Source organism: Balaenoptera musculus, chromosome 18 (assembly GCF_009873245.2).
Source record: "Balaenoptera musculus isolate JJ_BM4_2016_0621 chromosome 18, mBalMus1.pri.v3, whole genome shotgun sequence".
In the NCBI taxonomy this organism is placed as follows: domain Eukaryota; kingdom Metazoa; phylum Chordata; class Mammalia; order Artiodactyla; family Balaenopteridae; genus Balaenoptera; species Balaenoptera musculus.
Genome location: NC_045802.1, coordinates 64,940,746 through 64,956,027, shown reverse-complemented (window position 1 = coordinate 64,956,027; position 15,282 = coordinate 64,940,746). Strand labels below are relative to the sequence as shown.

Here is a 15,282-nt window from a genome sequence, read left to right as displayed (position 1 = left end):
AAAAACCCAACTGCCATTCCTGAAGAGCTGGGAGCGAAAGAACTGGGTGTCGGGAGTAAAAGCAGGGTACCGCGCATGCCCCCCTGCACTCAACACCACAAAGGGGTGGGCAGACCACCTCAGCCACCCGTCCAGTCTGACCCCTGGACACACCCCACCCTCATCCAGTATAAGGAATGAGCCCCCCTCAGCGAGCGAGGGAACCTGTCACTTGTTCTCGCTCCCTCCTGCAGCCAGTTCAGGGGCCCCAATAAAGCCTGGCCTGAATTTCTTGTCTGGCCTCAAGTCAATTTCTACTGACTGGGGAAGGCCAAGAATCCTGGTCGGTATCAAGTCCAGTAGGGCTGGTTTGAGATACACAGATGAACACACAGAACAAGGGGAAGATTCAGATCTATTCCCACTCCGGATAAGATCCAGCTGCCCTGCATTGAGACCCTGCCAAGGCCCGATGTTCCAGGAATGCCTAACTCCAATCTGCTCCCTCCCTCTGCATTTCTCTGGCATCTAGAACAGGTTGAGCCACCCTGGACCTCCGTGGGGTCCCAGCTGTTTCCTGCACCTGTTGTTTCAGGCAATCCAGTGTTTATTTGATGCCCATGACGTGTCCAACATGGGCCAGGCACTATGCTAAAGAACTACCAGATACAGTGTGCTGTGAAAGGCCTTAGAATTCTCCTGGGGAGTCAGGATCACCCCCCTTGACATGATGCTGGGCGGTGCGGGACCGGCCGTGCACATAAATGGAAGCCCTAGGTCAGTACGAACGAAAGTGCTGGGAGAGGGGCATGGGGCTGCCGGAGGGCTCAGCATCACTTGCTTAAATCAAGGACAGACGAGAAGGCAACCCAGGGGGCCCAGCAGAGTGAGCCAAGATCCAAAAGTGGGGATGAATGAGGCAGGTCACAGGGACAAGCCCCATTCCCCACTCCCCCGTAAGAGTGGAGGGTCATGTGCTGGGAAACAAATAGAGCGGCCAGTGGAGCCTAGAGTTTAACATTTTGATTCTGCAGGAAACAGGGAAACTTTGAAGGTCTTCAGAGTAAGAGGAGATGATGAAAACTAGACTTAATGAGATATTCCACATGACCAAAGGTACTAAGAAGGCAATAATGTAACAATGGTTAAGAAACCGGGCTTTGGGCATAATCCTAGTTCTGTCATTTACAAGCTATGTGAGGATGGGTGAGCTATCTCACCTGTTACAAGAGCCTGTTTCAGATAAGTCATGAATATTCCTCCCTCTCTTGACTCAACTCCCTCCTTTTACCTCGACCCTCCTATATATATACAGTGCCTCAGCCTAAACTGGGTTGAGAAGTTGATTTGCGAACTAAGTTCCTGCTTCTCCATTTTTTGGCCATGGAATAAAGCTTGTGCTGTTCCAGATTCACCATTGGTTTAATTATTGGCTGTGGGAATCCGAATGGAAAAACAACCGCCCCAGCCAAGATAACGGTTCTTAGCCTGGGCTAGGACCCTGGCATGAGTCCAGGCGACCAATTCGGTGACAAGTACAGCAGTTACCTACACAAGGAACATAGGCTCCAGAACGAGACCGCCTGATCTGGGATCCTGCTCCGCCACTCACTAGCTGTGTGATGGTAGGCAACTTACTCAACCTCTCTGCTTCAGTGCCTTCAGGTGTAAAATAAGAGGTAATAGCTCCTTTCCTTCCAGCAGGAAAACGGGAAATGGGTGCCTACCAAAATCAATGAGAAGTCTTAACCTTCCCATTTCCATCCACATACATTTTGAAAATGCACAAACAGAAGGTGTTTGGAGAGTTCCATGCCCTGCCTGAAGTTAAGGAGACGTGTCTACTTTGTTATTATTTACATTAACTACACCCATACACCTTCTTCTAGGCCCCTCTTGCCTTAAGGGCCATCAAATAGCCAAGAGATGTGGCTACACACACTGAATACACCACAATCAAAATAAGCATAGGAGCTCCCATCCCGTGGGGATCCCCTAGACCATCCCATAGAAAAAGAAAATATCAGAATTTGTGGGAAAGATGAATGGGTTAGGGTCCAGAAACAAAAGATCTAATAATCACCCAAGTGTGATTAAAGCCCCAAGGTTCGGACTTCCCTGGTGGCGCAGTGGTTAAGAATCCGCCTGCCAATGCAGGGGACACGGGCTCGAGGCCTGGTCTGGGAAGATCCCAAACGCCACGGAGCAACTAAGCCCGTGTACCACAACTACTGAGCCTGCGCTCTAGAGCCCACATGCTGCAACTACTGAGCCCGAGTGCTGCAACTACTGAAGCCCACGTGCCTAGAGCCTGTGCTCTGCAACAAGAGAAGCCAGAACAAAGAGTAGCCCCCACTCGCCGCAACTAGAGAGAAAAGCCCATGCACAGCAATGAAGACCTAACGCAGTCAAAAAAAAAAAAAAGAAAATCCGCCCTCCAATGCAGGGGACGCGGGTTCGATCCCTGGTCACGGAACTAAGATCCCACATGCCACGAGACAACTAAGCCTGTGCACTGCAACTACTGAGCCCACGCGCTCTGGAGCCCACACACCACAACTAGAGAGAAGCCCACGCGTTGCAACGAAAGATCCCATGTGCCACAACTAAGACCCAACGCAGCCAAATAAATAACCAAAAAAAAAAAAAAAAAAAGCCCCAAGTTTCAGGCCCATCTTGTTAGTAGTCCCAGCTACTAGATGGAAAACTTTAGTTAAGAGCTTCACCTCTCTGAGCCGTTTTTTATCTGTGTGTTTCCCCCCAGTTCAAGGAACCTTCAGTGGTTTCAGGACCAAATGATTCCTAGGCATACCACCTGCATCAAGACCATGCACTGGGGCTTCCCTGGTGGCGCAGTGGTTGAGAGTCTGCCTGCCAATGCAGGGGACACGGGTTCGAGCCCTGGTCTGGGAAGATCCCACATGCCGTGGAGCGATTAGGCCCGTGAGCCACAATTGCTGAGCCTGCGCGTCTGGAGCCTGTGCTCCGCAACAGGAGAGGCCGTGACAGTGACAGGCCCGCGCACCGCGATGAGGAGTGGACCCCACTTGCCGCAACTAGAGAAAGCCCTCGCACAGAAACGAAGACCCAACACAGCCATAAATAAATAAATAAATAATTTAAATTAAAAAAAAAAAAAAAAAAGACCATGCACTGCTTCTCCAAAGGCTAAAGATATGGATAAGACCCCACAGGCTTCAGGGACCCCATCCCCAGAGTGGTCCTCAAAGGTGGAAGTGGAAATATTCGAACTAGGGAAAGGGGCTGGTCAAATACACACTCCAGTAGTGGCTGTGTGTCCCAATCAAAACGTTTTCAAGAATAAAATAAATATTAAATAAAAAATAAGTGTTTTTTAATCTTAAGTAAAAAAATAAGTGGTTTTCACCAACACGAAATTTGCAGCTTATCCTCTGCAAAGACACACAGGGAGAGAGGGAGGGAGAGAGAGACGTGGTCATAGACACAAGGACAGAGGGAGCCGGGTTCAGTTGGAACGCGCTGTCAAGTAAGATAGATGGGAAAAGGTGGGGATATTACTGCAAGACGGCATCGGTCCAGGGCGCTAACTAGATACAGGAGGTGGTTAATAAGCTGATTGCTTTGGGGTAAACAGGCTACAGCTTTAGTTCAGAACTGCGAATTCCTGCGCGGCACGGGGGACGCCGGCTAACGGTGGAGCGCGGGGACGCCAGTCCCTCCTCCCGCTGGGTGGTGACCCCCCTGGGCCGCCTCGGGCCTCGGCCTCCCCGCCTCTTGCTCCCGCTCCTCCTCCTGCTCTCTGGCACTGAAGGCTGGCGGGGCGACTAGCGGCAGGGGAGGAAGACCCTGTGCCCCAGCCACCAGGTCGCGGGGTCTCCCTCCCCGAGCCTGCTCCCGCCGCCCCGCGCGCCCGGGCGCAGAGGGGAACACGCCGCCGGCGTGGGGAGGCTCCAGCGGCGGCGGAGAGCGCTCCCGCGCCCCAACGCTCTGCCCCCTAAAGGGCGCCGGCGGCGGGATGTCGCAGCTCAGGCGGGGCGCTCACCAGAAGAACGGGCGGGACCAGGGGTTCGCGTCCTGCAGCGGGCTGGGCGGCACCTCCGGGTACACCGGCAGCATCTTGCCGGCGCTGGCGGAGCGTCTGGAGCCCCGGGCGCCTCCGCTCCGCAGGAACCTGGAGTGGAGCGCCGGCGGCCGCCCCGTCCGCGTCTACCCCGCGCCATGCCGCCTTCCGGGAACGCCTCGGGTCGGGGGCGGGGAGGGGAGGAGCGCCCTCTACGCGCAGCTGTCTGAGGCCTCAGAGATGAAGCCTGCGCGCAAGGTGCGGGCCTGCCGGATGAAGCGGGGCTGAGCAGACGCTGCCAGGAGCCACAGGCAGGTGTGCGGCAAGGCCGCAGGCGCAGTTGATGGAGGCGGGTAGGCGGACTGCACAGCACACCGGGTCCAGCGCGCAGGCACCCACTTACTAGTACCTGGCTGCAAACTCTGCCAAAAGTGCTTGCTCTGAGCCCACGCACCCACCCAGAAGGTGCAGGGAGGAGGCTCAGGCTCTGCCCACCTTTGCTACTCAAAAATGTCCCCTGGGGGACTTCCCTGGTGGCACCAGTGGTTAAGAATCCGCCTGCCAGTGCAGGAGATGCGGGATCGAAGCCTGGTCTGGGAAGATCCCACATGCCGCAGAGCAACTAAGCTCCAGCGCCACAACTACTGAGCCTGCGCTCTAGAGCCCGCAAGCCACAACTACTGAGCCCACGTGCCACAACTACTGAGCCCACGTGCCACAACTACTGAGCCCACGTACCACAACTACTGAAGCCCGCACGCCCAGAGCCCCTCCTTCTCAACAAAAGAAGCCACGGCAATGAGGAGCCCGTGCACCGCAATGAAGAGCAGCCCCGGCTCGCCACAACTAGAGAAAGCCCGCGCACAGCAATGAAGACCCAATGCAGCCAAAAATAAATAAACAAAAATTTTAAAAAACTGCTGTAACTAAAAAGACAGTAACAAGTGTTGGAGGGTATGTAGAGAAATTAGAACCCTCATACATTGCTGGCGGGAATGTAAGATGGTACAGCCGCAAAGTTACCATATAACCCAGCAATTCTACTCCTAGTTATCCATGCAAGATAAATGAAAACATATGGCGACGTGAAAACCTAGATACAAATGTCATAGCAGCACTATTCATAAAAGCCAAAAAGTGTGTTGGGGGCAGGGGGAACCAAGTGTACATCAGCTGATGACGGGATAAATAAAATGTGGTATTCCTTGCAATGGAATAGTATTTGGCAAGATAGATATACTGACGCATTCTACAACATGGATGAACATTGAAAATATTATGTTGAGTTAATGAAGCCAGCCATTGACTCTAGTCAGGATGATGAGACAGCATCTTAGGAGAGATTCAATCTTGTTGGGCTTGATGATTCATTCCCAGACAAACCTCAGGGACACATGATGCAAATGTGCAGCTGTGCAAACTATAAATTATTAAATGATCTACAGTATCTCTGTCAAATAGTCAAAGCATCAAGTGTTAAATCCGCAGTATGTTTAAGAGCAATACCAAAATGTGGTTTAGCTAAGACAGTTCTGGACCTCAAGCATTTTCTACCAAGACACATAGGACAAATGGCATTCACAATTTAAACGTACTTCAGTGGGTATCCACAGTTCTGAATATGGTGACCATTTCTGTCACTTCACCTTATAGTAATATATCCACCTCTGTAACCTCAGGAGTCAGCACCCAACTCAAATCTAGCCAATCATAATATGCCATGTCCCTATCAAAAGGGTATGGCCCGGAGATAACCTCATGGCCCACACCAGACCAACTGGTTTTCTTCCTTGAGAATGTTTTTTTTTGTTTTTGTTTTGGCTGGAGCTAGAAAGGGAAAAACCTCAGTTTCCTTTCTGAGAAGGGAGTTATATGGATATAACTCATAACTGCTGGTAGTCATGTCTCCCATTTATGTGGAGAGGCCTGAAAGAATAAAGCGGGTACCCAAAGGAAAGTCATCACATCAACAACTATTTAGTTAAACAACCTACTGTGTGCCAAGAACTGTTCCAGGAGTTAGGGATGCACAAGTGAACAGGGTGAGTGGTGCAAAGCAGCATCTTAGTGGCATCAATTCTCTGGGGTTCCCGAAGCTAATAGAATCCCTACTTGGATTGTGTGACCTGCTATAGCAGAAGTTGTCACTTTCCAGCTCGTATTCTCCGGACACTTTTCCAGGTCTAAGGCAGCTCACTGCTTATCTGCAACTCTCTGCTTAAAGGCTGTTTTCTGGCTGTGGGAGCACACTGGGGCCATATGTGAGAAAAGCCAAAACCCCAGGATTCAAGCCCTAACCAAAGATGGATGGGGAGTTGGTAGATAAGTTCCCCAGTCCCCTTCCCTATCAGTTGGAATAATTGTCTCCCAGGGTTACCCAGCAGGAAGGAGCCCAGTTGCCTAAGCAGTAACTTGCTTGCTAACACACTGTTATTGGCTTCCTTCCTTTCTCTGTCTCACTTCTCCACACCCTACAAGTGTTTTCTTGGGGTCACTTCCAAAATAAACTACTCCCACTCAAATCCTTGTCTCAGGGTCTGCTACCAGGGAACCCAAACTAAGACACCTACCAGGAACATCCTTCCAATTACTGAAAAATATATTCACTCCCTTGCATTCATGAAAGTCCTAACTAATACTATGAACCCTGGGTTGTGCAACACAGTAGCACTATCCACATGAGGATTTTGGGGACTTGAAATGTGTCTGGTCCAAATTGAGATGTTGTAAGTGTAAAATACACAATGGATTTCAAAGACAGTATAAAACTTTTTTTGTCTCACTAATGATTTTTCACGTTGATTACATGTTGATAATATTTTAGACACACTGGTGTTAAAATATCTTACTAACATTAATTTCACTTGTTCCTTTTTACTTTTTAACATGGTTACTACAAATTTAAAATTACAGATGTGGTTTACTTTATAGTTCTATGGACAACACAGCTGTAACCAATGGACAGGCTCTAGCACCAAAAATGTCTCTCCCACTCAAGAAAGCAAATGAATAAGGTTCATGTATTATACAAATAACCTTGAATGTGATCTAATTCATGGATAGAAGTCATCCTCAAATTTCAGAACTTTGTTATTAGTAATGAATACTTGTGTCACTTTCCACCGGGACCTCGTCATATTTGCATGATGACACTTTTGTAGAGAACCGCTGGTGTAAAAATTAAGCAAAACTGCTCACAAAAGCCAGTTTGGGTCAGTATAGTCTATGGTCATCCCTTAAGATATGATAATAATACTGGAAGCTTGAGTTGTTTTCAGTCTTTGGAAAACTAGTCCATTATGAGATGAGTTGTCCAGAAAGGCTAAGAGTTGATAAAGATGTCCTCAGAAAAGGACATACCTAATAAGATGAAATCCTGCTTTCATTAGGCTTAACAATCTAGAAAAAGAATAGGTAGAACAGGAAATTACAGAAAAATATTATAAAGAATAAAATAAATAAAGCTTGTTTAAAAACAGAATACCCACTGCTAAAGAAGGTGTAAAGGTGATAGGACTGTGATATACTATTGGTAAAATACAAATTAGAATAGCTTTCAGAAAACAATTTGGCAGTATTTATTAAGAGCCTTAAAAATGTTATCCTCTTTGACCCAAGAGGATTTCCACCTATAAGAATATGAAGGGAAGAGTCATTATAGACACATATACGTACAAATTTATTTATGTACACATATGTTTATCAGAGCAGTGCTTATTATAATATTATAATAGAATTATAAACATTCTAACTTCTAAGTTTCAGCAAGAGCAGAATGATTAAATCAGTCATTTTTAAACAAGTGTTTTTTGAACATCCATCATACATCAGACACCCTTCTAAGAACTGGGGATCAATGGTAAAAAAGGCATGTAAGTTTTATCTCCTCAAGAGGAAATAAAAGAGAGTAGTTGGAGACGGCCAGCAAGCCCCGATTTAAATTGGGCAGTCAAGAAACTTGAGCTGAAATGGGAAACCAAGAAGGAGCCAGCCTTGTCCAAATCTGGGAGAAAAAAAAGATCCCCCAAAAAGTGAAAACAAAAAAAACCCATGGCATTGGATAAGATAACTTGGGTGAGTGTAGATTTTTTTAAAGGGGAGAGAGACCTGTTGCATCTGGAAGAGATGGGAGGACACTAGGCAAACTGCCACCCCCGAGACTGGGGAGGCCCCCCCCAGTGAATAGAGGAAATGGAGGCTCCCGGACCAGAGACTCAGAGCAAAGCACCAGGGGGACCTGTGCCTGGGAGGAAAACCACAGCTATAAGTGACAATTGCTGGAGGCTCAGTGGTGACATCTGAGAGCTAGAAGCTCCAGGGGGACCCCATCATGCGAGGACTCCCGACACGGTAGATTTTCCTCGGGAGCTCCACCAGGATCCTACAGAAAATACCAGAGAAGAATCCCTCAGCCTTCCTGCTGGGGGAGGGAAAGTAGCCAATTTGAAATAGACCAGAAGACTCGTCCTCTTAACAAGGCTTGCCCTGGGGAAACTAGTAACCAGAGTCTAACATGCTGGCTGTAGCTGAGCCTAACTGACCTGGGGAGAGAGAAATACCCAGCTCCGCTGCTCTAGCCGTCCTGTCCCACATAAGGGAAGGGGTGGGGGGAGAAAAAAATGAGAAACACTTGTGAAGTTCATGGTCCAGAGGCAGAAGCTCACTGGGGGATTGAGACTTAATCGTGGGAACTGCCTGCCCTCACAGCTCACCACCTCATTACTAAGGCCTTGTTACAGCAGTTCCTTTAACCCAGGACATTGTGTCTGCATATCGAAAAAAGTTACAAGGCACACCAAAAGCCAACAAAAAACACTTTTTTTTGAAGAGACAGAGCGTGCATCAGAACCAGATGCGGCAGGGATGTTGGAATTATCGGACCAGGAATTTAAACGCAACTATGATTAACACACCAAGGGCTCTAATGGATAAAGTAGACAGCATGCAAAAACAGATGAGCAGTGTAAGCAGAGAGATGGAAATCCTTAGAAAGAACCAAACAGAAACACTAGAGATAAAAAGCGCTGTAACCGAAATGAAGAATGCCTCTGATGGGCTTATTAGCAGACTGGCCACAGCTGAGGGAGGAGTTGCTGAGCTACAGGATATATCAATAGAATCCACAAAAACCAAAAAGCAAAGAGAACGAAGGCTAGAAAAACCAGAATATCCAGGGACTGAGGAGCAAATACAAAATATTCCACATCTGCGTAATGAGAATTCCAGAAGGAGAAGAAAGAGAGAAAGGGATAAAAGAAATGTTTAAAACAATAATGACTGAAAATTTCCCCCAATTAATGTCAAACGCCAAACCACAGGTCCAGGAAGCTCAGAGAACACCAAGCAGAATTAATGTCAAAAAAAAAAAAAAGCCAACCCCTACAACTAGGTATACTATTTTCAAATTAAAGAAAAACACTTTGGCTATAAAGGAATAAAGATAAGAATTGCATCCAACTTCTCTTCAGAAATCATGCAAAGAAGAAGAGAGTGGAGTGAAGAATTTTAAGTGTTGAGAGAAAAAAAACACCAACCTAGAATTCTGTACCTTGTGAAATGATCTTTCAAAACTGAAGGAGAAATATTTTTTTCAGACAAACAAAAATTGAGGGACTTTGTTGCCGGTAGACTTGCTTTGCAAAAAATGTTAAAAGCAGTTCTTCACTGAGAAGGAAAATAATGTCAGAAACAAAGACCTACATAAAGTAAGGGAGAGCATCAAAGAAGGACAAAGGGAATAGTTCTGCAAGAGGAACAGATAAAACGGTATTGAAAGCTTTGAACAGTGGCCAGAATGGAAGAACTTTCAAAAGCTGTATCCTGAGAGTGTAGTGACGAATGCAACAGAGAAGTTGTGAGGATTTTAGCAAAGAGGCTGTTAGACTCTGCCTGCCATTCCCATTCCTTCATTTCTCTTTCATGGCAGCCACATGTTGTACGTCACCTCACCTGTGGACTGAGGATCAACCAGCTCCTTGACTTGTGCATTGAACCATGTTTACTGCACTGGTGGTTAATACCTTTTATTGACTCAACTGTAGGTTCTTTCTGGATTCCTAACATTTGACTATGCCTGAGCTTTGGTAGCTAAGGATATTATTCTTCTTTTTACTTTGCAGTGGGTTTTGCTGGATTCTGCCTGGTGATGGCATTTTACTACTGACCACTGTCTACCACACAGAGGAACCAAGGTAAGGTGGTAGCTTTTTTACTGCCTGCAGTGGATTTCTTTGGATTTTGTGTGTTGACAGTATTTTACTACTGACCACAGACTACCGATGGAGGACCCACAGTAAGGCGGTAGCTTTGGATAAGAAGCAATTGGGAAAGAGCAACTGGCCTTTGACCCAAATCTAGTAGTTTTGGTCAGAAAGCCTGAGGTGCCAGCTCTTCAAAAGGAGCTGATCTGTAAGGATACATTTAACGCCGTGTCATGTGTCCATGCAAAGTTCAGAATCAAACTATGTAGTACAGCTTGCCTGTATCCTGTCAGAGATGCCACTCTCTCTAAATTGAGACCAAAGTTTCCACACCTTTCACCAACTAGTGTGTATGTATGTGTCGTTTATCATTTTTCAATAGTCAGTCAACTTAAGTCTTTACTCATTAATCAAAATTGCCAGGCAGGCTATTTCTAGCACACATCTGTGTGTCCTATAGGACTGCAACCTTTACTCTGCTGCCCTTCAAACCGCTTTTCTTATTTCAAATTTAGACTTTCATCCAGCAACTGACTATCAAGTATTGCCATCCATCTCTGCCTATCAGTCAACTGGTTCAGTTTCCATAAAACAACCATGTCTGTATTATAATGGCACTTGTTTGTAGATCCATTTTGGTGTTTTATTACATTTTCCTACATTCTTTAAAATAAATGAATAGAAGATGGAAAAATTAGTATGCTAATAGTAATAATGCAATTACTGCAAAGATGGAGAGAGTATGAAGTAGAACAAAGGAGGTAACTCTTCAGTCTGGTTTGGATGCATATTGGAAGTAAACTCGTTGATTATATGCTTAATTTTGAAGGAAAGGAATTTTTTTGAATCTATGGAAGCTTTATTCATAACTGCCAAAACCTGGAAGTAACCAAGACGTCCTTCAGTAGGTGAATGGATAAATAAACTGGTTCATCCAGACAGTGGAGTATTATTCAGCACTAAAAAGAAATGAGCTACCAAGACATGAAACAACATGAAGGAAACTTAAATGCTTATAACTAAGTGAAAGAAGCCAGTCTGAAAAGGCTACATACTTTATCATTCTAACTATATAACAGAAAGGCAAAACTATGGAGACAATAAAAAGATCAGTGGCTGCCAGAGGGTGGAGGTGGGAGTGAGGGATGAACTGGTGGAGCACAGAGGATTTTTAGGACAATGAAAATACTCTGTATGATACCATAGTGATGGAAATGTCATTATACATTTGTCCAAAACCATAGAATGCACAACAGCAAGAGTGAACGCTAACATAAGCTATGGACTCCAGGGGACTTCCCTGGTGGTCCAGTGGTAAAGAATCCACCTTGCAATGCAGGGGACGAGGGTTTGATCACTGGTTGGGGAACTAAGATGCCGCATGCTGTGGGGCAACTAAGCCCACACGCCACTACTACTGAGCTCTCACACCACTGCTACCGAGCTCGCACGCCTCAACGAAAGAGTCCATGCGCTGCAAACTACAGAGCCCATGCACCCTTGAGTCCACGTGCCACAGCTAGAGAGAAGCCCGCATGCCGCAACAAGAACGCACGCACCACAAGGAAAGATCCCACATGCCGCAACTAAGACCTGATGCAGCCAATAAATAAATAAATAAATAAAATATTAAAAAAAAATACCTATGGACTTCAGGTGGCTATGATGTGTCAGTGTAGATTCATCAGTTGTAGCAAAAGCATCACTCTGGTGGAGGAATGCTGGTAGTGGGGAGGCTATGGAGTGCGGGGACAGGGCAGATATGGGAAATCTCCGTACTTGCCACTACAAAAAAAAGAAAGAAAAAAGAAAAATCTATGAAATGCTAATAAGATATTGATGAAGATTATATATCCAAAAGGTGAAGTGTTATAAGAGAGGACATAAGGAGATTTTTTTTAAGTTAGAGACTGAGATTCATATTAATAAACTGTCCCATTGATCCCTTAGAGAATTTCACAGGCTTATACATCATCCAATAGAGATACAGCTTTCTCCAACTCAGTCAGGAAAATTAGAAGGCCAGACTTAGCCTATCTCCTGTCAATTTTTAAAAAATAATGTATAACACACTACCAAAGTGATCACCATTAACCTCCTTTCCATCCCTTGCAAATTACCATCAGCGGGTCCATTTTTTCTTCTTTAAAATTTTTGTTTATTAAATGGAACTTCAGTTAAACTAAGAGAAATAGAATTTGAGGTAAGAAATACCTTTATAAAATTAATTTGCATTGCATTATATTAATGTTAAATCTCTGTTTTGGATAATCATAGATATATTATATCACATTCAGGGGTTAAAAAGCTGAAATGCTCTTCCCGAACTCTAGAATTCTTTTTTGTTTTCTGAAAAGGGACTTCCCTTCACTCCTTCTAGACAGTCTATTTTCTTTTTTTTTTTTAATATCTTTCCATTTATTTAGTTCTTTGATTTCTTTCTTCAGACTTTTATAGTTTTTTCTTCATATAGATATTGTACATACTTTGTTATATATATATATATTTTTTAATTTTTATTTATTTATTTATTTATTTATTTTTGTCTGTGTTGGGTCTTCGTTTCTGTGCGAGGGCTTTCTCTAGTTGCGGCAAGCGGGGGCCACTCTTCATCGCGGTGCGCGGGCCTCTCACTATTGCGGCCTCTCTTGTTGCGGAGCACAGGCTCCAGACGTGCAGGCTCAGTAATTGTGGCTCACGGGCCCAGTTGCTCCGTGGCATGTGGGATCTTCCCAGACCAGGGCTCGAACCCATGTCCCCTGCATTGGCAGGCAGATTCTCAACCACTGCGCCACCAGGGAAGCCCTAGACAGTCTATTTTCAACTGCACTCTTAGGGAAGCTATGGGTATAAAATTAGCAAATTGCATCTAAATGAAATGTATGTTTCCTACCCTCACAGAGCTTACAACTTATACTGTGTGTGCAATTCCCATCCTTAGAGTCACACCTTTGAGTGAAGCCTTCTATTATAATATGGACAACAGAAATGAAGTCCGTTATGTTTCAGTATTAAAACAAAAAATATTGACTTTTTTGATGGGCATTTTTCTAAAATGTGTTGCTGATGTCCCTCCATTCTTAGAGTATGCAGAATATGATGACAAACGTTATTAATTATTTGGTATCATTACCAGCAAGTAGTATTGTGCCATTTGGTACAATACCCTTAGGGCCTAATGAAACACAGGTGTAGGGGTTTATGGATTTACTTATATACATTTAATAGCAACCATTTACCTTTTAAAACTTTCATGTCTGTTTTTTATATATTTTTCTTCTCTTTCCTTTTCTAATAATATTTTACTTTTTACTATTTTTAAATTGGCTTGTTAAGTAAGATTTAATAGGCTTTAAAGTAAGGATCAGAGGGTCTCTGCTAGGAATAATAATGATGAGTTTGGACACACAATTTTGGCAACTTAGATGCCTCTTGGTCTCAGTTGTCTTCTGTGAGACTGAAATTGCCTGAAGAATGACAGCTGGAGAAGTGAATGTTATCAGAAGGTGTTTTGGTTTGCTAATGGCTTTATAAGTGTTCCTAAATGATTAGTAAATTTCCCTTCTTCTTTTAATATGAAATATTTCAAGAATGTTAAAAATACCCCCAATTTTATTTTTCAAATGTACATATATCCAAAACAGATTATATAAAGTGTTGACATTTTCCTAGAGTTATTTATGAATTTTCATTAAAGAAATAAGATGTATAGGAACAAACCAAAAAGAGAGAGAGGGAGAGAGAAACCAGAGATGGAGCCCTGAGGCCCTCCAACATTTACAGGTAGACACCCACCCAAGGAGACTGAGGTGGGAGAAAATGTGCAGTCACAGAAGTGCAGGAAAAGCTGGAACCTATGCTTCTGAAGACAGAAGAGTAACAACTGGATTTGGCAAAGTGGAGGTTTTTGACTTAGAAAAAGCAGTATTTTAAAGACAGACAGAGACAGAGAAACCCTATAAAACTGTGTTGAGCAGAGAACAGTGTGTGAAGGTGTGGAGACAGCGGTTATGCACAACTCCTGTGAGAAATTTTGCTGTGAGGAGGAACAGAAAAGAAGTAGAAAAAGAAATAAGTGCAGGAGTACACCCCTTGAGAAGGCACTCCTCCACACTGCAGACTGTGCTATAGCCAGTGTTTAATAACATAGGTGAGAGTTGCCAGTGCCTGCCCATAAGCCCTGCCCCCTTCCATTTCACACCAGACTGACTTCCTGCAACTCTGCCTGAGGGCTTTGTCTGCCACCACAGTCAGCTCTGCTCAAGTTCAAGGCAGGCCCAGAGTGCCAGGGAATTTAATGTCTCTCTCTGCTCTCCTCCCCCAGCAGCCTTCAGTCAACAGACAGACAGGAGTATAAATACCCCAACTCACTCACTCCTCAGAGAAGTTAACCATGAGGCTTGTGTTCCACACTGTCTCCTAAAGTTACTTACCCAGCAGGATTATGCTCCAGTAGCCCATCCCGGGGAAATGCTTGATAATAAATCCTTTGCTGCCTTCATTCCCTTTCTTGTCTCACTTCCCCCCTCCATTACCAGCGTTTCCTGGGACGACTTCCAAAATAATCTACTGCATTCAAATTCTTGTCCTAGAGCTTAGTTTCAGGGGACCAAACTAATATAACAGAAAATATTCATATAGGGCTTCCCTGGTGGCGCAGCGGTTGAGAATCTGCCTGCCAATGCAGGGGACACGGGTTCGAGCCCTGGTCTGGGAAGATCCCACATGCCGTGGAACAACTGGGCCCATGAGCCACAACTACTGATCCTGCGTGTCTGGAGCCTGTGCTCTGCAACAAGAGAGGCTGCGACAGTGAGAGGCCCCCACTTGCCGCAACTAGAGAAAGCCCTCGCACAGAAATGAAGACCCAACACAGCCAAAAATAAAAATAAATTAATTAATTAATTTTTTAAAAAAGAATTAAAAACAATAATAATTCAGCAGAGGTAGGAGTAAGGGTGAGGAGTAGAGTGGGTATAGAAAAAAACAAAAGTTGTCATGTGTTGGTAATTGTTGAAGAATAGAAGATAAGAACATGGTGGTTGATTATACTATTTTCTC

General features: G+C 44.9%; 1 protein-coding gene across 1 annotated transcript in view; it reads right to left on the bottom strand.

Annotated features, from left to right (window-relative positions):
• Window positions 1-7,158, bottom strand: part of LOC118884069 (multidrug resistance-associated protein 4-like) — a 130,630-nt gene extending 123,472 nt beyond the window's left edge. The window contains exons 1-2 of the mRNA XM_036831384.1: window positions 7,129-7,158; window positions 4,004-4,186 (exon numbers count right to left, since the gene is read on the bottom strand). Of these exons, the coding sequence (XP_036687279.1) occupies window positions 4,004-4,186; window positions 7,129-7,158 (213 nt within the window). The remainder of the gene's footprint in view (window positions 1-4,003; window positions 4,187-7,128) is intronic.
• Window positions 7,159-15,282: the final 8,124 nt, after the last annotated feature.